We start from the raw sequence: 23604 nt of genomic DNA, 5'->3' as shown, positions 1-23604 counted from the left end.
TACTGTAGAAACATGGCGGGCTCTGTGTAAGAAGACCCGCCAGAGAGTTTCTAATGGCACTTTTCCATTATACAGTTCTAGCACTACTCGGCTCGACTCTACTCGGTTTGGTACCAGGAACCTTTTCCATTACTATAGTTCCTCCTCAACATGAGCGGGGTCGTCATAGCAACGCTACGTGAAACAATGGAGGCGATGGTGTACTTGCTGCTGTATGTGTCTTTCTGTCACACACAAAGCAAGAGAAAAGAAACCAATCGCTGTAACAGGGTTGTTGGTATTTAAAAATGGCGGGTTTGATTCTTGTGTGGGACGGCTCATGCCTCTCTGACCAATCAGAGGCCGGAAGTCTTTTGACGTCACATTTAGTATCGGCTCGGCTCGCTTGGAACCTCAGCAGAGCAGGTACTAAAAAAGTGCCAGGTACCAGGTACTATCCCTAGTGGAAACACTAGAAAAACCGAGTCGAGTCGAGCTAGAACTGTGTAATGGAAAAGCACCATAACAGGAGGAAAACTGAGCTTTCAGTTGGGGGCGCTCGAGAGGTAGTCCAGACTGAATAGGGGCCAATGGAGCTGTAGCCCCAAAACGTAACTATTAAGGGGTAAAAAACAGAGTCTGTCAGTTTTCATCATGTTTTCAGTATAAGTGGTACAACAGATACAGGTCCATTAGATATTCAGAGCTTTTTATAGTGAAATACTTTTCTGTAAGTATTTGTGGCGCCTCGTTACGCTGCTTCATGCCTCTTATTTTAGAGACAGTAGATATAGTTAGATTAGATTTTAGCTGCTTTTTTGTACTGAAATGTACCACTTTACACCACTTCACGTCACTTCACGTCACTTTACGCCACCTCACGTCACTTTATGTCACTTCATGCCGCTTCACGGCACTTCATGCCGCTTCACGTCACTTCATGCCGCTTCACGTCACTTCATGTCACTTTATGTCACTTTATGTCACTTCACATCACTTTATGTCACTTCACGTCACTTTATGTCACTTTATGTCACTTCATGCCGCTTCACGGCACTTCATACCGCTTCACGTCACTTCATGTCACTTCACGTCACTTCATGTCACTTTATGTCACTTCACGTCACTTTATGTCACTTTATGTCACTTCACATCACTTTATGTCACTTCACGTCACTTTATGTCACTTTATGTCACTTCATGCCACTTCATGTCACTTCATGCCACTTCATGCCTCTTCACGTCACTTCATGCCACTTCACGTCACTTCACGCCACTTCACGTCACTTCATGCCACCTCACGTCACATCATGCCAGTTTACGTCACTTCATGCCACTTTATGTCACTTCATGTCACTTCACATCACTTCATGGCACTTCATGTCACTTAATGCCACTTCATGCCACTTAATGTCGCTTCATGCCACTTCATGTCACTTTATGTCACTTTATCCCACTTTACGTCACTTCATGCCACTTCACGTCACTTCATGCCACTTCACGTCACTTCAGGTCACATCACGTCACTTCAGGTCACATCACGTCACTTCATGCCACTTCACGTCACTTCAGGCCACATTACACCACCTCACTGCATTTCACGTCACTTCATGTCACTTCACGCCACTTATTTTAGAGACAGTAGATATAGTTAGATTAGATTTTAACTGCTTTTTTGTAGTGAAATGTGCCACTTCACGTCACTTCATGCTACTTCATGCCACTTCATAAAACAAAACAGTTTCAAACAGCTGGAGGATTTTAATTAATCGGATCTTAATGAAGTGTCTGTGGATCAACTGAGTGATAATAACTAGCTCACTGTTTCAGCTCTAGTTGTTTGTTTAGTGTCTCAGGATCATAGTGTCAGACCCTCGAGTGGGCTGGACACACACAATACACACACACACACACACACACACACACTCCCTCTGTGATTGGTGTGTGTGTGTGTGTGTGTGGGCAGGCCTTGTGTCGGACTCAGAGTCGGAGGAGTTGCAGAACTCCGCTCTTCCTCTGAGCTGAGGATGAGGAGGACGCCTGTTGTTCTCTGACGGCTGCTGCTCCGACTCTCGGGAACATTTATTTCACTTTTTTTAACAAACTCATGGACTCACTGCCCGTCACCTAAAACCCAACAACCCAACGCCACCGCTGCTTCTGCTTCCTGTCTGCAGACCTTTAATTATCACTGTCACTTATCGTTAAACATCTGGAGGTTAAAAATGTCTATCAGACTAACTGTAGACGGTAAGTTTCGGACAGATTTCGGGACTTTTTCTCTGTTTGTTTAAATGTTAATAAGTAATTTGCTGATTTTTCACAGCTGCTGAGACTCTTCTCACACTGGTTTTTAACAGGTTAAAGTCCAACATGCTTTCAGTTCTCAGAAGAGTTTGTGTTAAAATCATTATAACGCATAAAAAACCCATTAAATCCTTAAAAAGAAATGAAGTTGTTGATTAACTCAGGATGCAGACTGTTGACTCCAGCTGTTTTAAAACCAGCCTGGAAGATATTTAACACATTTAAACTCCAATAACAACATGTTTGTCTCATTGAATCTGACTTTTAATACTACGTTATAGGTTTTAGTAAGAAATTGAACCATTTAATCTTTATTTAAGAGGTTTCTTATTGTTTATTTTGCAGCATCTGAACTTAACACTCTTAAAAAATGTGTTAAATTCACTTAGAAAACAATCAATACTCAATAAAATGGTTATAATGACAATATGAGACTATTAAACATTACAAGTGTAATAAATATGTTCAAACCTTCATGGTCTGTAAAAGAATCTGTTATGTTTTTATACGTTTTCATCATAATATTTAGTAAAAGTTTCAATTAACAGCTAATGAGCTTTAATGCCAGCTGTTGGTTTTAAAGAGAAGCTCCAGCTGTTTTAAAACCAGCCGGTTAGCTATTTAACACAACATTTAAACCCTGTAATAACATGATTATCTTATTGAATCTGACTTTTAATATTACGTTATTATATGTTTTAGTCAAAATGAGTTCATTGAGGGAGCATCTGAACTTTAGAAACTCTTAAAAATGTGTAAAATTAACTTGGAAAACAAACAATATTCTTCAGTTAATGAGGCAAATTTATAAAATGGTTTATAGAAACAAGTTTAAAAAAGTAATTTAACCCTTTACACACTGTTCAGAGGGTAATATGACCCATTTATTTGATTATTTTATAGAAAAAAAACAACTTTTAGTCAGATTTGAACAGATTTTGGGGATGTTTTCTCTGTTTGTTTAATTGTTAATAAGTACACTGATAGTCTGTTAAATATCACAGCTGTTTCTAAGAAGTTAAAGTCCGACTTACTTTCAGCTTTTAGAAGAGTTTGTGTTAAATTCATCATGACGTAAAAACAAACATTCAATCCTCACTTAAGGAAGGCGTCAATGAACAGATAATGAGCTCCACTTCAATGTCAGCTGTTGGTTTTAAAGAGAAGCTCCAGCTGTTCTAAAACCAGCCGGTTAGATATTTAACACGACATGTAAACTCTGTAATAACATGTTTATCAGTAATTTATTTTTTGGTCTGTTTTTCGAGGTAATTATTTCTTTTTTTTTGAGTAATTTTTTCTCTGAATTATTGAGATACTTCTAAGTCTCTCGAGAACATCCATCCTGTATCTTGTATCCATGGAGCATGCCATCTATGTCCAGCTGATCCTGGAGAAACATTGCTATGTCCAGGAGCTCTGAATGGGCTTTCCATCTATATGACTTAAAGACAGGACAATCTCCCAGTGTATAAAGAGTGAATGTGTCCAATGTTTTGAATGTCCTCTAAACGCAGAAAAAAAATTAGCCCGAAAAACAGAAAAGAAAAAAATTACTCAGAAAATCAGAAAAAAATTACCCCGAAAAACCAAGCATAAAAATAAATTACTCTGGAAAACAAAAAAAATTACCTCAAAAAACAGACCGAAAAATAAATTACTCAGAAAAACCAGATTTTTTTGCAGTACGCTTCTGTAATCAATGAACCTTTTAATATTACGATGTTTTTAAGTGAAAAATTGAACCATTATGCCTGTTTAAGCTTTAATAGAGAGGTGCTTTCTGTAAATGTTGGTCTGTATTACATCAATCAAAACATTGAAAAGCACAATTTTCTATTAAATTTTCCGATAATATTGGTTTACTGATGTATCGTTGGGCTCTGATGTTCATAATGGAGCTGGAACCAGTTATTTTTTTATCCATATATATATATATAATACAATTAAATGAGATGAACTTGACTTTCTGGGTGGCAGAGTGTCAAACCATGAAATAGAGATAAAATATAGAATTAAACACATAAAAGAGGAGGAAGAATACAGTCAGTAAAAACTATAAGAAGGGCTTTTCATTCACAAAAATGACAAATATTGAGTGTTTTTTCTGTTTAAATGTGTTTATAAAGGGTTAAAAGTCAGTCAGGAGTTTCACATTGTATTATTGAACTGAACCACTGTAACTGATTCTTCACTTAAAGCAGTTTCAGTTCAGTTTCTTGAAGGAAAACTAAATCTTTGTGTGTGTGTGTGTGTGTGTGTGTGTGTGTGTGTGTGTGTGTGTGTGTGTGTGTGTGTGTGTGTTTGCAGATCTGACCAGCGGCAACATGACAGAGTTTCAGGAGAAGCTCTGTCAGCAGCACGAGGATTCGATGCACCGTGAGCTCGAGTCTCTCATTGCCACAGCCGACAAGGCCGAAGCAGAGGTGAGAAAACCTGCAGCTCGGATTATAATCCCAGCGGGAAGTACACTGTTAGTTTATTTACAGGAGTAAAGTTAATCCTGAGTTTATTTCATTTATATAGCTCTTTAAAAAGTGCTTTACAAAGGCAGGTATAAAGATGGATTGATAGATAGATAGATAGATAGATGGATAGATAGATAGATAGATAGATAGATAGATAGATAATTGGTTGATAGACAGATAAATGGATAGATAGATAGATAGATAGATAGATACAACCCAACTGAGACTGGGTTTTTGGAGCCGATATCAATTTATTGGCCGATAATCTCATACAGAATATAAACACATATTTTTTGTTATGATCCCTCAAATGTGGTTACTAAGATATATAATGAAGGCCGTGATAATTTACTGAAATAGTTACCTTTACAAGCAATTTAATAATTATAAATAACTACGAATAAAAATGTACCAGAAAACATCTGCACGTATATAAACATAGCACAAAAAGTGTGTTTGGTAGAGTATTTCTTTGTTGTAACAAAGCTTCTTGGGAATCGATCTCATACGGTTGGAAAGCCTGTTCATTTCCCTTTTGAATGGAGACACATCTGTAAGGAACATGCATTAGTGTGACGAGCAGCAGAGTTGAGTATGAGGGCCCATGAAAAATTTGCCAGATCTTCTCTGCCGATGCCAAACAGTTTATTCTACTATTGAGTCTTGTTTGGTGGATTGGATGACTGAAGTCTGACGAAACAAGACATTTCAATCAGGAGAGACTAGAGAATGAAGTAAAATAATGCAGATGATATTAATGATTAGGTATTGTCAAAGTCTTTGGTGCTTGGACTCTGCAGGGAGAATTTTTGAATCGACGGACGTAAATCCTGAGCAGCAGCATGATAGATCCTCCTATGGAGTCCAGACACTGGTGGTGGCTGATGACTTTGATCAATCAGTCTCGGTCCGAATCACAACAAGTCATCTCGAGGCTGAAACTGATCAGCTGATGAAGTGTTGCATTGAGGAATCTGGGTGGTGATGGGAAGGTGGTGGGTCACGCAAAACAGCATCAAGAAAGCACCTGAGCAGAGAAGGAGAACATTTAAAAACACAGCTGCAATATGATAGGCTGACAATGAAGGTGTGTCACCATGCTATTGGTTAGGCTTGACCAGGTGATGTGAACCGCTGATGTGTCACTTGATGCTCCAGAAATAACAGCAAGTAAAATATGAGCTTTGACAGAGATCAGTATGAGCTGTGAGAACGATCAGGATGACTGAAGAATGAGAAATAAGACGTGAGCAAACAAAAAGGTGGACTTCCTGTCTGAACTTTCGCTAGCTTCATATCGGCAATTTAGCAATCTATTAATTTAACAAACAGGATTGTCAGTAGTTTGAGGAAGAACCAAACACAGCCACAGCAGCCTGGCAGCTCCTCCTCATGCTGCTCACACACTGCTGTGGGATGGCATCACATTCTTCAACCAGCATTTGTCGCAGGTCAGCCAACGTGGTTTTGTTGGTCACTCTGGCACCAACAGCACAAACCCAAGCTGATGGGGTTGAGGTCAGGACTGCTGGCAGGTCGTTCCATCATCTCCACGCCCCAAATTGTGGAGGTAGTCTCTGATAAACCTGCTCAGAGTTTGGTCCCAGACTGTGGAGATATAAGGGTTACCACTGGTTGCAGAATCTCATCTCCATATCTCTCTGCATTGAGATTGCCTCACTGGAAAAACGAGGCTTGTTATCATTGGAGGCAATCTCAATGCACACAGATATGGAGATGAGATTCTGCAACCAGTGGTAATCCCATATCTCCACAGTCTGGGACCGAACTCTATCCTCCAAGATGCCAACACTTGCCCCAACAGAGCAGGTTTATCAGAGACTACCTCCACAGTTTGGTTGTGGAGATGATGGAACGGCTTGCCAGCAGTCTTGACCTCAACCCCATTGAACACTTGTGGGATCAGCTTGGATCAGCAGTGTGTGAGCAGCATGAAGAAGAGCTGCCAGGCTTTTGTAGCTGTGTTTGGTTCTTCCTCACAATACTGACAATCCTGTTTGTTAAATGAATAAATTGTTAAATTGCCGATATGTCTTGTTTCTTCAGACTTCAGTCATCCAATCCACCAAACAACAGCAAACAACAGTCAATAGCAGAATAAGCTGTTCGCCATTGGCAGAGAAGATTTAGCAAATTTTTCATGGACGCAACCCTCATACTCAGCTCTGCTGCTCATCACACTGATGCATGTTCCTTACAAATGTGGCTCCATTTAATTAGGAAATAAACAGGCTTTCCAACCGTATGAGATTTATTGCCATGAAGCATTGTTACAACAAAGAATACTCTACCAAACACAAAGTTCCTTACTTTTTGTGCTATGTTTATATTAACTTCTAGCATGTATCTCAAATGAATAAAAAGAATCAAACAGGCAAAAAATGCTGCTTACAGGAAGTTAAAAAGTTAAAATATATTGACCAACCTTTAGGCCGATATCAACCAATACTCTCAGCTGATCGATGTATCAGTCTGTAGAATAAACAGTTTATAGATGTGAAAACGTGCTGACTGAGTGTATTAATCTAATCAACAGTTCAGTCAGAGAAGAGTTAACTGTGTGTTAAACGTTTGACAGGCAGCATCATGTGAACTCTGCTGGTCCAACTGGAGGCAACAACCTCGAGGTCCTGCAGGGGAAAAAAAACACAAAACACACAAGTTAACAAACACAGCAACCAAAAATCAGTGAACGTGAAGATAAGAAAGACAAACTAGTGATCCAGCAGCAGCAGAGTATCACAGTAAAACTGCTGCTGTAGTTTAAAGAAGCTTTAGATGTTTGAACTTTTGAATTTCATGACTCAAGAACGAGCGGTGAACCAATCAATAATTCAATCAATCTTTATTTATTTATTTATTTATGGAGCAGCTTTCATAAAGGTTAATGTAGTTCAAAATGCTTCACAGTTGATAATAAGACAGAACAAGTGACATAAAGAAAATGAATAAAAACAAAGAACAAATTTCAACAACAAAAAAATACAAATTTGAGGTCAATGCATGCAAGAGAAAAAACTATAACATTAGAAATAAAAACATTTAAATAAAGTAATATAACTAAGAAAAATTAATGAATAATTATTAGGAAAGATGGATTCACAGCAATCATAACTTTATGAATAAAATGTGTTTAAAATAGATTCAATATTCATAAAAATTAGTCAACAAAAGTCCATTTAAAAAAAAATCCTTTAAATATAATGTTAAAAACATAAATATAAATAAAATACTATAATATACATATTTTTAAAAATGGGAGGATGTTTATTTATGGGTTTATTTTTGACCCTTTTCATCAGCAGCCTCCTGTTAACCTTTTATCTTTCTGGTCAAATATTACATCATCACCCTAAAATCAACGTGATGTTTGTGCAACTTAAAGCAGCTTAATCAATATCTTCAGTGTGTGATGTGTTTGTGTGTCGTAGTGATGAACCTACAGAGAATTATCAGAGACTCTGCAGCTTTACGGAGCTTTATTAAGAGTTTCAAATAACCAAATCTGACCAGCTGATTGATTTCTTAAAGTTTCCAATTCAAATGTCTGCAAAGTGTTTTGTTAGAGTTTCGAAAGCTGTTTTTAACAATCTGAAGAACATTTCTGATGGTTAAAGTGAGTCCTCCACTGCTGAATCCTGAAGTTTTTACTGTGTAATCTGTTTGATGAATCTACAGAGAATTATCAGAGACTCTGCAGCTCCTCTCTGAGCTTTACAGAGCTTTATAGTTGAGTTTCAGCTCGTTGGTTAAATGTCTGGCTGCAACCTTACTGTCCCGGTTCACTCTCAGCTGCTCTCATAGTGTCGTCTTTAGAGAAAAAGCCTCTGTACTCTACCTGCTCAGCACCAAACAGCAAACAGACTCAGTTATCAGTAGACTAGCTGGTGAACATAGTGGAGCATTTAGATATTTCCCTCAGGAGCTGGTGGAGAGTAAAAACAGAGCTAAAAGAGAGAGAGGATATTGGACTTTACATTCAGCAGATGGACAGAAACACGATGAACTAATGAATGATAATGTTGATCAGTAAACTGCTGGATGTGGAAATAAGCATCACATTGTGTTTATTACTTGTTTCTGCTGAAAACTAGTAAGACAAATAAATGAGTTAAATCATCCTTTAACCCTCGTCATTGAGGTTTGATGTGATTATTTCTCTTTCGACTCATGAAAACTTGTTTCTTGTTTCCTTCAGACCTGCAAAAAAGACTTTGATGGCTTCAAGAAGCTCTTCCACAGATTCCTGAAGCACAAAGGTCCTTCGGTCGACTGGGCCAAGATCCACCGGCCGCCAGAGGACTCGGTAAGCACCCGAACCGACCGATCACACCAGCACCGCTCTGTTTACTAGAGCTCATGTTGCAAATCCTCTGTGACGCAACACCCAAAGTCACTGATTGCACCTGGAAGCCTTATGTTCCCAGAAAAAGAGACTGAAACTTCATGTGGCTCAGTGATAAATAAGAATCGGCAAGATGATCAATTAAAAAATGCTCCTGAAAATGTCAAATGGTGTAACCACAAAACACGTTTTTTTATTGTGTCCATGAGGTTTAGTTTAAATTTAAAGCGTTAAAATGTGAAAATAAACGTATGAATAACTTCACACATTCTTTTTTTGTGGACCCAGCATCAAATTTCTGCTTTTAATCCATTTAGAGAGAATATATTAGAGGATTATGGTAAAAATGTCCAAGTGTCTAAGTATTCATACATTTATTTTCACATTTTAACACTTAAATTTAAACTAAACCACATGGAGACAAAGTTGAGCAACAATAGTAAGTGTCTGAAAAGCAACTGAAGCTCGTGTCGAGGTAAAGCTGATATCCTCCCTCACATCTGACTTTCCCGTGACTCAAAGTGACGGATTGCTCCTTTAAAGCTTTAAATGTTTCAGCTACTACAGAGCGGAGACAAGCGTCATGCTGCAGAGACAAGCTGCAGAAACCGGATCTGAGTACAGAGAACATTCACGCTTAAAGCCAGCTATCTATCAGTATGGTGACATTTCACACACGCACGCACGCACACACACACACACACACACACACACACAGAGTCAGTCCGTTCCCTCGGTGTTCCCAAAATACTCCGGCAGAGTGAAGGTTAGGACTAAGAATAGTCTGACCGCCGCAGCATTCGAAAGCCCGTTTTTAGGGAGGAGAGGTCTGGCAGACGGTGACATTTGTCTCCTGTGGGACCCTCCTGGACTCTCCTTCGAATCATGCTGGAGGCCCCCCACCCTCCTTACCCCCCCACCCTGACTCAACTTTACCCCACCTAGTCCCAGCAGCTGCCTAATGACCTTAACTCCAGCGTGGCGTTTGAACTCGTGAGTCTTCATAATGAAGTCTGATTAAAGAAAATGAAACACTATGTACAGAAAGTACTTATGCAATACACACACACACACACACACACACACACACATAAATACACACACACACACACACATATAAATACATACACACACACACATATACACACACATATACACACACACACACACACACACATATAAATACACACATATACACATAAATACACACATATACACACATACAGACATAAATACACACACATACACACACACACTAATACACACGTACACACATATACACATATATATATACACACACACACATAAATGCACACACTCATACACACGCACGTACACACGTACACACACAAATACACACACACACAGATACACACATATACACACACACAAATACACACCCACACACTCACTTTATTAGGAACATCTGCAGCTCTGCTATAAATTATATATTTATGAAGTACCAGAGTGTCTTCCTCATGTATTTTAACCCTCCTGTTGTCCTTGAGTCAAGGAAGGGAGGAAGAAGGAAGGAAAGGAGGGAGGAAAGGAAAGAAGGAAGGAAAGGAGGGAGGGAGGAAAGAAGGGAGGAAGGAAAGGAGGAAGGAAGGAAGGAAAGAATGAAGGTAGGAGGGAGGAAAGAAGGAAGGAGGGCGGGGGAGAGAGAGAAAGGAAAGGAGGAAGGAAGGAAGGAAAGAACGAACGTAGGAGGGAGCAAAGAAGGAAGGAGGGCGGGGGAGAGAGAGAAAGGAAAAGAGGAAAGGAGGAAGGAAGGAAGGTAGGAACAAAGTAAGGAGGAAGGAAGGACAGAAGGAAGGAAGAAAGGTTGATGGAGGAAGAAAAAAAGGAAGGGAGGAAAGAGAGGAAGGAAGGAAGGAAGGAAGGAAGGGTCAAAACAGACGGGGTCAATTTGAGTCCACAAAAAATATAATATATTTATAATTTACAATCTCACCTCTTTGCTCATAACTGTTTATACAGCAGTCTAATTGTAATATTATTTTTTCCTTAAACGTCATTAACTTTGTTCTTAAAGTGCAGATAGCCTGGTGTGTTTAATGATAGTCCACATTGAGTGCGTAGGGTCTCATTTGACTCTGGACGCAGCTCATGACGTCGGACTTGACGCTGACCCTGAACTGTCGTATCTGATTATTGATTTAGTCTTACGTAACGTTAACCTGACGACTGAAGCTGATCGGTTTGATCGTATCGGTCATGTTTGTAGGTTATCCAAACATTAGTGTAACTTAATCATTAACTAAAGTTAATTATTTCATACCTCTAAAATCTGAAGGTTCATTGAGCTGCAACAACTCAAATTATTATCTTCTGACTGCTTGTTGTTGATATCAGATGTTAAACATGGCCAAAGCTCGAAAACTTTAACGTATGTACAAAGCAGCTGTCTGCTCTGTAGCCTTGGTTGCTAAGATGGTTGCTAAGATGGTTGCTAAGGCGTTTCCACTCCCATATCTCAGATGTGATTCAGCTCCAACATGTACAGATGTGATTTTGAGAAGTTGAACATTTGGAGTAAAGAAGGAGAAAAAGAAGTGAAGTCCTGCTACTATAGTTAGTTTACGCAGAAGCTTTGGTTGCTAAGGTGGTTGCTAAGGTGTTAAAGAGACAGGAGACATTAGTGTAACTTAATCTTTGGCTAAAGTTAATTATTTCATATCTCTAAAAATCTGAAGTGTGTAAAAGTGTGAGTTTATATTTCTACGACTTTTATATTTTTATATTTATATATTTATATTAGAGATGTGCATGAGCTCATTATTTCAGGGTCGACTAATCAGCAGGTTTAACAGACGACTGATCGAATATTCGCTGCATGTCGACATTCACAGGAGCTAAATAGATCATGTGTCAAACAACAAGCTTCAACTGCACAAACTTTTATTAATTTAAGTGATAATCAGCCTTCATTTATTTACACAAACACATTCATTAAAAATAATAAATCTTACAGGCTCACAGATCCCTAAAAATATAACATGGATTATTTTCTCCCCGTCATAAACAACACTGAGCATATGTCCTTTACCATCATGTTAGCAATGAGAGACTTAGCATTAGTTTTCTCTCTGAGACGTTTGTCAAACTTTCGAGGAGCCGTTATAAACGTTGACGTACTAGTTTGGTGATTAGCGTCAGGACCGTCTCCCTTAGTAACCGTCTCCCTTAGTAACCGTCACAGCAGACATCAGCTTTTTGTCCGTGTGAAACCACGATAGCTCAACTCTGCTCCAAATATTACACACCTGACAACATTATCCTTTACTTTCTGGAAGCTTTTAAACCACGCTGGACTTTTGTGTTGCTTCGTCTGCATCATGTTCCCTCTAGTCAGCTAGCTAGCAGGCTAATTTACTAGCTAGCAGGCTAACTTACTACCGAGTCAAAGTAGCTGAGGGCAGCAGTAAAAATTGGAGGTGGTTTACACAAGCTTACAGGTCCTCCTAGTGGTGGAAAGTGAGAATTACTCTTTAGTAGCTGTTAATAAACTCTCATACTAAACCACACAGCTCAAGTCTTAATTAAAGTTTTTAAATGGAAAAAAAAAATGACCACAGCACAAAGCTCGACTTTAGATTATTCAGTTTTAATAACACATCTCAGGTATATTATCATTCATTGTTTTTTATTGCTTTTGTACTTATTATTAATTAATTATTTATTGTTCTTATTGATGTTCCTTCTATTTTTGCTTTTTTAAAAACTAATAAACAGAAATATACAACTAAAACCAGCAAAAATATATTTTAAAATTGTTTGGGAGGAAATTTCAGAAATAACATGATAATAAACATTAATATAATATTAATAAATAACATTAAAGCAACAAAAACAAAGACTTTTAGCAACATAAACTAAACTAAACATACCTGAGCTGTATTTTAATGGTGATTAAAGTGAAGACATTACATCACATATTTAAACACTGTCTGCTGCTGTTAAGAAAGAAATAAAGGAGGATTACTGTGTTTTTATCTGCAGTGTTACACAAACACTAGAGAGTCAAAGTACCGCTGTGGTGTAAAGTATAGATTACTCCATTAAACACACACACACACACACACACACACACACACACACACACACACACACACACACACACACAGTCCATAAATACATGAGCTTTCTGTGTGTCAGACCGCTGTCATGTGCTGCTGTCGTGGTTTTAAAGGTTAAAGAGTCGCCTGTTTGCAAACTGCTCAGTTACATTTACACTGAACACAGACCTTCACATTTGATCTTTTAAGTATTGTTTAAAATAATTAATAAATAGATAAAAACACACTGATGCTCACATATTATTAACAAGGTTTATATAATAAGTGTTTCCAGATGTTTCAGTGTCTATTAAAAGTATTTATTTATATTATTTATATATTTTCCTCTTTTAGTGCTTTAATAAATGGATTCATGGTCAATATAATTTGTCTTTAACTCTTTAATGTCAAAGTGAAAACAGATTCAGATGCTGTTTTATAGGCGCTGTATATGTGAAAAAGGTTCATTTTGGACATATAATGTGTTTATCCTCCAGATTCTGCTCATTAAATCAGTTTGTGGTTAGAGATACAATAACTAGGTTCATTATCAATTAGTTTAAGATTAATCAACAACTATTTTGATCATTTATGAATCACTCTGGCTCATTTTTTTCATCAAATATTCCAAAATTCTCTTATTCCAGTTTCTTAAATGTAATTATGTTCTGGTTTCTTTTAGTCTCTCACCTCTTTGACAGTTAATATCTTTGATTTGTGGACAAATAAAGACATTTGAGGAAGTGATTTTGGGTGTTTGGGAAACAATAATACACTTCTTTTTTTTTTTTAACCATATTTGGACATTTTATAGACCAAACGACCAACAATTTCACCAATAACATAATATAATATGATAATATTACTATAGTATCCTGGTTTGAAGTGACGGCAACACTAACACCAAAAAAGTGCAAATATGCTCCCTTAGAAACACTTTGTGGTTACACCATTTGACATTTTCAGGAGCATTCAGTCTTACTTTTGGTAAAAAATGGTGCAAATATCATTTCAAATGATATAAAACCAACAAAAATACTAAATGTACATTTTAAAAAAACCTGGTGCTGCTTTTAAAACTATTAACATATTTTAATTGCTCATCTTGCCAACTCTTATTTATCACTTTAAATAAAGTTCAAACATGACTAAAAAGCAGTGAGTGTGTCTCTGATTGTCGTATTCTCGCTCCGTTATTTCAGATTCATCCCTACGAGAAGATCAAGTTGAGAGGTTTGCCCGATGACATCGCCGCCTGCCTCAACAAGCTGGCCGTGGTGAAGCTGAACGGTGGTCTGGGGACCAGCATGGGCTGCAAGGGTCCCAAGAGTCTGATCAGCGTCCGCAACGAGAACACCTTCCTGGACCTGACGGTGCAGCAGATCGAGGTAAAGACCAACAGCAGGAAGACTTCAGACCGCTGAGGAGCATGCTGACATTAACTCTTCTTCTTCTTCTTCTGTGTCTCTGTCCTCCTCCTCCTCTTCTTCTTCTTCTTCTTCTTCAACTGTGTCTCTGTCCTCCTCTTCTTCTTCTTCTTCTTCTGTGTCTCTGTCCTCTTCTTCTTCTTCTGTGTCTCTGTCCTCCTCTTCCTCTTCTGTGTCTCTGTCCTCCTCTTCTTCTTCTTCTGTGTCTCTGTCCTCCTCTTCTTCTTCTTCTTCTGTGTCTCTGTCCTCTTCTTCTTCTTCGTCTCTGTCCTCCTCTTCTTCTTCTAATTCTCTGTCCTCTTCTTCTTCTTGTATGTTTATGTCCTCCTCTTCTTCTTCTGTGTCTCTGTCCTCTTCTTCTTCTTCTATGTTTCTGTCCTCGTCCTCAGCACCTGAACAAAGCCTTCAACGCCAACGTGCCGCTCGTCCTCATGAACTCGTTCAACACCGACGAAGAGACGAAGAAGATCCTGCAGAAGTACAAACACCACCGAGTCACCATCCACACCTTCAACCAGAGCAGGTACGGCACACACACACACACAGACACACATACACACACACGCACTCTTACCCTAAAATCAGCTTTTTTGCAGTTGGATAAATAAAAAAATATAATTCATTTTAATAAAAGCTTTAAAAATCAATTCACTCAAAGCTAATTTCATCTTTAAACATCTGACCAAACAACACTTTCATCTTCTTTTTTATCTTTGTCCCTCCCATCAGATATCCGAGGATCAACAAGGAGTCGCTGCTGCCGATCGCTAAGACGATGCGGGTGAACGGGGAGAACGTGGAGGCCTGGTACCCGCCGGGTCACGGTGACACCTACACCAGCTTCTACAACTCAGGCCTGCTGGACAAACTCATCGCCGAGGGCAAAGAGTACATCTTCGTGTCCAACATCGACAACCTGGGCGCCACCGTCGACCTCTTCATCCTCCATCACCTGATGAGCCAGCCGGCCGACAGACGCTGCGAGTTCATCATGGAAGTCACCGACAAGACCAGAGCCGACGTCAAGGTGCCGATCTTTTATCAGCTTCTTTAGGTTTTAGCGGTTTCATTCATCTGTGGATGTTTATATTCGGAGCGTCTCCTCTCCTCTGTTCAGGGTGGTACGCTGATCCAGTACGATAATCACCTGAGGCTGCTGGAGATCGCTCAGGTGCCCAAAGCTCACGTAGACGAGTTCAAGTCCGTCACCAAGTTCAAGATCTTCAACACTAACAACCTGTGGATCTCTCTGCCGGCCATCAAGAGGCTGCACGAGAAGAACGCCATGGACCTGGAGATCATCGTCAACCCCAAGGTGACAAAAACAGACCGACTTACAGTTATTTATGTCATTTATGTCAAAGGTCTTCACAAAGTAGAGTACAAAATCAGGCTGCAACTAACAATTATCTTCATTATCTATTAATTAAATGAGTTGTTTGGTCTATAAAATGGTGAAAAATGACAATCACAGTTTTCCTAAAGTCCAAAATAATCAGTTTATTGTCACAGAGGGCTAAAAAAAACTAAAAATATTCACATTTAAGAAGCTGGAATCAGATAAATTTGCAGTTTTTGCAGGAAAAAATAAGTTTGATTGGATTAGTGTAGTTTTGTTGTTAATTCTGGACAGATAATGTGGTTATATTCAAGATTGTGCTCATTAAATGACAATGAAAATGAGTCAATTAATCATTTAGTCAAAAATGAATGACCAACTTAAAAAAATTACTCAAAATGATTAAAAGTAAAATAGTCTAGTCCGGCTGAAAAAGGTTATAATTTGTAACTAATGGAGTTGTTGCAGTGCTCGTATTAAATGGCAAAATAAATAAACACAAGAGCAAAAAAGCACAAATATCGTGAACATAAAAGAATTGTATCAGTTTAAGTCTCTCTCTCTCTTCTAGACGTTGGACGGCGGTCTGAACGTCATCCAGCTGGAGACGGCCGTCGGCGCCGCCATCAAGAGCTTCGACAACGTGTTGGGCGTGAACGTCCCGCGTAGCCGCTTCCTGCCGGTGAAGACGTCGTCCGACCTGCTGCTGGTCATGTCCAACCTGTACAGTCTGGACAATGGCTCGCTCACCATGAGCAGGCTCAGAGAGTTCCCCAGCACACCGCACGTCAAGCTGGGCAGCTCCTTCACCAAGGTGAGCGACGACCACCAACACCAACCCGTCTTTATCGGGTATATTTCACTTACTGATCGGCTTAGTTTGCAATCATCGGGTCTCATGCTAGAAACATTCAGATTCACACAGATGTACAAGAAATTTGCAAGAGCTTCTTCATTCACCAATCTTCTAGAGCTGGGCAGTTAATCGACAAATAATCGAAACCGATCGAAACTCTAATTGACTTAATCTTGCTCATGTCAGTTAATGGTGGTGTTCACTGTTGCCATGACAACAAAGGCTGCATATCTTTAAGGAATTTAAAACTTGTCTCCAGTGATCATTTGAACTCAAACCATGATCTTTACATAGTTCTAATCAAGTAAACTAGACATTAACCACAGCGTCACACCTTAAAACATCTTTATTTTCCCTCCCTAAAGATCCTCATGTGTGAAGGCAGCAGTGGAAAATACTAAACTAAAGAATCATTGTTCATCAAGGGTGGAGATAATCGTTCATTAATCGCAATCGGGGTTAAACGTTCAATGAATCGTGATTTTGATTTTTGCCATAATCACCCAGCCCTACAATCTTCTCATATTTAGGATTTTCTCTTAGGTATAAACAAACTGTACGATTGGCGTACGATTAATTATTATGTTTTCCGTCCTGCAGGTTCAGCAGTTTCTGGCTCGGTTTGAAAACATCCCAGATATGCTGGAACTGGATCACCTCACTGTGTCGGGAGACGTCACCTTCGGAAAGAACGTCTCTCTGAAGGTATATAATTATAATTATAAGACGGTAAAACATAATTCTTACATAAAATCTCCAGTTTATTTTTCCACAAAAGAAGCAATTACAAGTTTCTCTGCTTATATTCAAACACATAATTTGCATTTAAAGGTTGCTTTAAATTGTAGGTAAGGCTATAATGGTTTTAATATCACACAGAGAGCCTGATGTGGTTTAGTAATTAACTCTTATAAAATGTTAAATCGTCCCATTACCACGTCAGATTATCTAAAGTCTTCAACAGTATTTCTCTTTCATACATTTATTTAACAGCTTTAGTTACTTTTCAGATGCAGATTTGACACAATGGATAATATAACAAGCTTTTAAAATACAACACATTGTTAAAGATGAAACCAGTCAGCAGTGTGTAGTCGGCTCACATTTCAGATGTCTATGAGTTGTTAACAGCTCCACCAAATACTGATTCTTCCCTCTAAACTTCTCACATGCTTTCATTTCAATAAATGTTCAAATGATCCAATATTTCAACAAAAATCAAAGATTAGAGAAAAAGTCCAAAAACTGAAAACACATTTGTGTATCAGAACTTTGTTTTTTCTTCTTTCCTCTCCCATTAATCATCTTAGCAGCCCTCACATTTATCTGCTGACCCTTTGGAGGGGCCCCACCCCTAGGTTGGGAACCACTGCACTAAACTAGCTAACTGTATATAAAGTAGTGTAAACTAGCTAACCGTATATAAAGTAGTGTAAACTAGCTAACCGTATATAAAGTAGCGTAAACTAGCTAACTGTATATAAAGTAGTATAAACTAGCTAACTGTATATAAAGTAGGGTAAACTAGCTAACTGTATATAAAGTAGTCGAAACTAGCTAACTGTACATAAAGTAGTGGAAACTAGCTAACTGTATATAGTAAGAATAGAACTTCATCAACATCCTGTATGTCGTGAAGTTAGTGAAAACATTTAAAACAGATTTTAACTAAATCCTGTTCACTTTACACACAGTCAGCACAGCATGGATACATTCATTCATTATTTAAATATTTCAGTGAAACAGTGATAGGACTTGTGAACTTTTCAAACACTAACCAGACAATGTATGAACCAGATTTTGTATTTGCTTATTGAAGAATAATTTATATACTGAAGAGCACAAATTAGGAATTTGAAATATGCAGAGACAGAGTAAAACTGCAAAGTTTAAACATATTAATTATCCTGATGACAATAAGTTTAAACTGTACTTTACTGCTGAATATACATTTGTTACCATAATAAAATTAATCTTTTCATTTAGAATTGATCAGTTTTGGTCTCTAATCAATCAGCATCCTGGTATTTACTCAGACAGTTTGATTGACAGGACAGATGATCAGAGGGGCAGAGTTTATACCATCATTATTAGGACAGGGGTTATAGTATGGGTAGAGTTTCTCAGTGAAGGAGCAGCCAGTAAAGGAGTAGATAAGAGCTGCAGCATCTACGTCATAAAAGGAGACCAGACCCTCCTCATAATCTACAAACACCCCCACCTTCTGAGGACGAGACTTCAGAGAGAGACGGACTGAAGGGCCACTATTAGCTTTGTACTCATTTCCATTTCTCAACCATATGGTCCAGAAACCATACTGAGGTCTCAGTGTGATGGTCTCCTTCCTGTTGATCGACTCTTTGGCCACTCCTAAAGTCCAGTTAGTTTTCTCTTTAACCTGAACCTCAAAGTAAAATCTGCCTGAAGACAAACTCTGCTTTCCTAACACACAGTGACAAAGAGAAAATCTCTCTGGGTTGTCTGGGAGATTGTTCTTCACATCACCACAGTAAACTTGTTTCCCATCATCAGACAGGATGAGATCAGGATGTGCTGTATCAGGATCAAGAGTCACATCCACTGCATACTGCTGGATCCTCTTCAGCTCAGCCTCAAACTGCTTCTTCTTCTGTTTACTGAGCGTCTCCTCCAGCTGAGCCACAGCTTTCACCACAGTCCCCTCATATAATGGACGGACGCTGACCTCTGTCCAGTCTTTGGTGGGTGGAGCAGCTTTCAGGGACGGGAAGTTTTGGAGGAGGTGGAGGTGGTCTTCAGAGTGTGAGAGCTTCTCCACCTCAGAGCTTCTCTTCTTCAGCTCAGAGATTTCCTGTTCCAGCTCTTTGATGAAGTCTTCAGCCTGTTTCTCTGTTCTTCTTTGCTTCTCTTCAATCGTCTCAATGAGCTCATTCAGGCTTCTCTCAACAGACTCCTTCAGAGCGGTGAAGACCTGAACACCTTCTACTTTCTCTCTGTCTGCAGCTTCCTTACTGAGGTCAACTGAGTGTTTGATCTCTTGAATCTTCAGTCGTCTCTTCTGGATCATCTCCTGAATTTCAGCCTCTGTCTTCCCCAGCTCTGCCTTCATTCCTTCATATTCTTCTTTCAGAGGAACAACACCATGTGCCTTGTGGTCTAAAACAGAGCAGAGCATGCAGACACATGTCTGGTCGGTCTTACAGAACAGCTCCAGAGGTTTATCGTGCTTCATACACATCCTGTCTTCCAGGTTCTCCACAGGGTCCATCAGCTGATGTCTTTTCATACCTAAAGCTGTCAGATGAGGCTCCAGGTGAGTCTCACAATAGGAGGTCAGACACACCAGACAGGACTTCAGGGCCTTCAGTTTGGTCCCAGTACAGATGTCACAGAGAACTTCTCCTGGTTTGGCAGCTTGTTGCTCTGAGCTGCTGCTGCTGGCTTTCTGTTGAGCTTCCTGTCTGAACTGAGAAACCATCTCAGAGATGAAAGTGTTGATGTGAAGCTTAGGTCTTGTGTAGAAAGTCTCTTTACACAGTGGACACAGGTACTGATCATTACTGTTCCAGTGTTGATTGATGCAGTTTTTGCAGAAGTTGTGTCCACATGGTGTGGTGACTGGATCAGTGAACACATCCAGACAGATGGAGCACCGAAACTGATCTTCAGATAGCAGACAGCTGGCAGCAGACATATCTACACATGTAGAGTGAAAGAAGATAAGAACATTTCATTGTATTTGATTAAAAAAAGATGGTTACCGTTCAAATATAGTGCCTGTAACTGCTTCACAATAAAAGTGTCCTGCTGGTTCACCGGTGAAAAGCTTTTAATATGAAACATCTACAGGAAATGAAATGTGTCTGTAGGAAGTGATCAGTAAATAGTCAAAGATCAGGAAATAGCAGTGAAGCTAAACTCCAAACCACAGAGGTTCAGTTCCACTTTACAAAAGTCCTGAGAACTGACAGAGACTTAAAAACACTTAAAGTGTTTTTTACTGAGTCTGTAAAAGCAGCTGCAGTTATACTGTAAACAATCTCACAAGTGTCAGTATGAAATGAAAAGAGATGAACTTCCTGTCTCCTGTGTTAAAGCTGGTTGTTGAAACATTAAATATGATCAGTTGTACTCACCAGTGTTTGGCAGAGACTCTGCTGTGTTGTTGAGAAAGACTTGATGATTAATTTATATTTGGACAGAAGTGGAGAGACTCGACTGCAGCTCTGCTGTCCTCTGATTAATGTTAAGTTTCATTTCTGCAGAGTGACGTTGAAGCTGTCTGTCTTGTTTTTCCAGTGTTCCTCCTTCCTGTCATTAACAGGTTTATTATGAGATAAACTAGCTAACTGTATATAAAGTAGTATAAACTAGCTAACTGTATATAAAGTAGTATAAACTAGCTAACTGTATATAAAGTGGTATAAACTAGCTAACTGTATATAAAGTAGTATAAACTAGCTAACTGTATATAAAGTAGCGTAAACTAGCTAACTGTATATAAAGTAGTGTAAACTAGCTAACTGTATATAAAGTAATATAAACTAGCTAACTGTATATAAAGTAGTATAAACTAGCTAACTGTATATAAAGTAGTGTAAACTAGCTAACTGTATATAAAGTAGCATAAACTAGCTCCACCTCCAGCAGCTACAACAGTAACATGCTGCTCTAACACTGATGCTTCACTATTAATAATCTAATGATGTCATATATAATAATATATCACTACTTTTACTGTAATACTGCATACTACATCACTATAATACTGCAGTACTTTTACTGTAATACTGCATACTACATCACTATAATACTGCAGTACTTTTACCTGTAATGAAGTATTTTTATATTGACTAAGTTATTTATATTCATTGACTTTAATGAAACTGTGTTGTGTCTTCAGGGGACCGTCATCATTATAGCGAATCACGGCGACCGGATCGATATTCCCGCTGGAGCGATGCTGGAGAACAAGATCGTTTCAGGAAACCTGCGGATCCTCGACCACTGAGGCCTTCTGGGAAACAAACCGCACTCACTCAAAGCCATCTGCACCTAGAAGAGACTCGGAGAGATTTCCTTTTTTCTCTCGTCACTGATGATGAAACGGCGGGACTGTTACAGAGACAAAGAATCACAGTTTGTTTTCCGTGTGACGAAGCTCATCATGAAGGTTTTTCTCCAGGAATAAAGTCGCTGTTACTGCAAACGCTCGCTGCACAGTCTGAGCCGACTGCTTTGTCTTTTTCTGAAGTCAATAAACGTGCAATATGGGTCACCTGAGTCTGGTCATGTCATGTTTCTTTTGGGTTTTTAGGTGAAGTTTCACAACTACGATTCCACAGTCAATGCTCCTTTTTAAACACACGTACTCATCTTATCAAAATTCAAATGTTGAGAAGGTAAAATAATAATATTAATAGATGTAAAAACCAAACAGAAGTAAAACTATAACCTTGACGTAACTATATACCTTACTGACCCACAGTAGAAACACAAAAATCTAATCAAAACAACCAAATTAACTTAATTTGAGTAAGTGAACAAAACTGGGCCATTTAGTTGTGCTACTGCAGTAATTACGGTAGTATAAAGGCACTAGTTCAGATTTGATTGAGCTGCAGTAATTACGGTAGCCTATATTAACATCACAATTTAATTTAACCCAGTTTAGCATAAAGACTGGAAACAAATGGAAACTGTTAGCCTAGCTTTGTCCAAAAAATAAGAAAATCCACCAACCAGCGACCAGCGGAGGCTCCAGGAGGTAATAATAATCACGTTTAAAAAAACAACTAATAAAACAAAGTATTACGTGTTAATCAGTGAGTTTTAAAAGATGCTGGTAGGTTGACTTTGCTACAGGATCGCTGTTTCCAGTCTTTATGTTAAACTAAACTGCTGTAGCGTCATATTTATCTTCCTCTCGTCTCTCTGCAATCTTAGTGTATAAATGTTTCCCCCCCAAAAATGTCAGTGTGTTATATTATATTTAATCTCTGCCACCCATACCAACACATCCAGCTCATTTTAGATAACCTCACATGTTTCACTGGTCTGCTGTGCTTCATAATGCAGGACGAGCAGACGGAGAACACTGCATTCTCCTGTAGGCAAAATACAGCTAAATGGCGCCATCTGGTGGAGAGAACAAATAACTACAACTTTGAAGGCCACAAAACGACAGTAAAGCACGAGTCATATTTTGGCAGGGAGGTCAAAACAGTCCAAAAACAATCCACACAGACATTTAAAGTAGATAATCAGCTTCAGCAGTGTAAGTTAGTCATATCAAGAGATATCTGACACATTTACAGTCTTTTTATCATCAGATTCCCTCTTAGTGTTTCCTGTTGAGCTGTGGTGGAAGTATAGTAACAAAACACTAACATTGAAACATAGAAGATGATTGGAGTCATTTGAACGCTGAAGCTCCTTATCAACTTTTAAATACATGCTTACACTAATAAAGGGATGCTAAGCACTATTAGATACATTTTTATATTTAATTTGAATTACTAACTTCGATAAAAAAGGGGTCCAAATGAAATATACAGATGAATAATTTGTCTATTAGATATTTTAGAGAGACGTTTGAAAATACTAGACATGCTACAGTAATTTAGGTGAAGAGGAAGAAGAAAATAATGACAGTAATACAGTAATATTGGAATAAACAATTTCATTTATTAATTCTGATGATTGTGCGAGGAAAGGCAATTCATGATTGGTAACAGCTTAAAAGTGCGTTTCTTCTTCATACAGTGAAGAAAATGAATGGAACACGTTGAAATACAAAGACAAAGATAAAAAAGACAAACAACA

The 23604-nt window shown here is 38.6% G+C and overlaps 2 protein-coding genes across 5 annotated transcripts; one reads left to right on the top strand and one right to left on the bottom strand.

The window, feature by feature from the left end:
• Positions 1–1984: 1984 nt before the first annotated feature.
• On the top strand, positions 1985–22062 carry LOC128376768 (UTP--glucose-1-phosphate uridylyltransferase-like). The gene is made up of 10 exons (XM_053336618.1): positions 1985–2229; positions 4597–4712; positions 8974–9081; positions 14381–14566; positions 14995–15128; positions 15335–15632; positions 15723–15920; positions 16516–16758; positions 17401–17505; positions 21683–22062. The coding sequence occupies exons 1-10, from the start codon at positions 2205–2207 to the stop codon at positions 21788–21790; spliced, it is 1521 nt and encodes a 506-aa protein (XP_053192593.1). The 5' UTR covers positions 1985–2204; the 3' UTR covers positions 21791–22062.
• On the bottom strand, positions 18782–20476 carry LOC128376636 (E3 ubiquitin-protein ligase TRIM39-like). Of its 4 annotated transcripts, none has more exons than XM_053336435.1 (2): positions 19792–20473; positions 18782–19668 (listed from the first exon to the last, which is right to left on the bottom strand). In XM_053336435.1, the coding sequence occupies exons 1-2, from the start codon at positions 20471–20473 to the stop codon at positions 18833–18835; spliced, it is 1518 nt and encodes a 505-aa protein (XP_053192410.1). In that variant the 3' UTR covers positions 18782–18832. The 4 variants fall into 4 exon arrangements, with proteins under 4 accessions (XP_053192410.1, XP_053192409.1, XP_053192408.1 ...); XM_053336434.1 differs by having other exon boundaries at positions 18782–19732; positions 19802–20473; XM_053336433.1 differs by having other exon boundaries at positions 18782–20210; positions 20247–20473.
• Positions 22063–23604: the final 1542 nt, after the last annotated feature.

The sequence above is a fragment of the Scomber japonicus genome, chromosome 2, assembly GCF_027409825.1.
Source record: "Scomber japonicus isolate fScoJap1 chromosome 2, fScoJap1.pri, whole genome shotgun sequence".
Classification (NCBI taxonomy): domain Eukaryota; kingdom Metazoa; phylum Chordata; class Actinopteri; order Scombriformes; family Scombridae; genus Scomber; species Scomber japonicus.
This window is presented reverse-complemented; position numbering and strand designations above follow the sequence as displayed.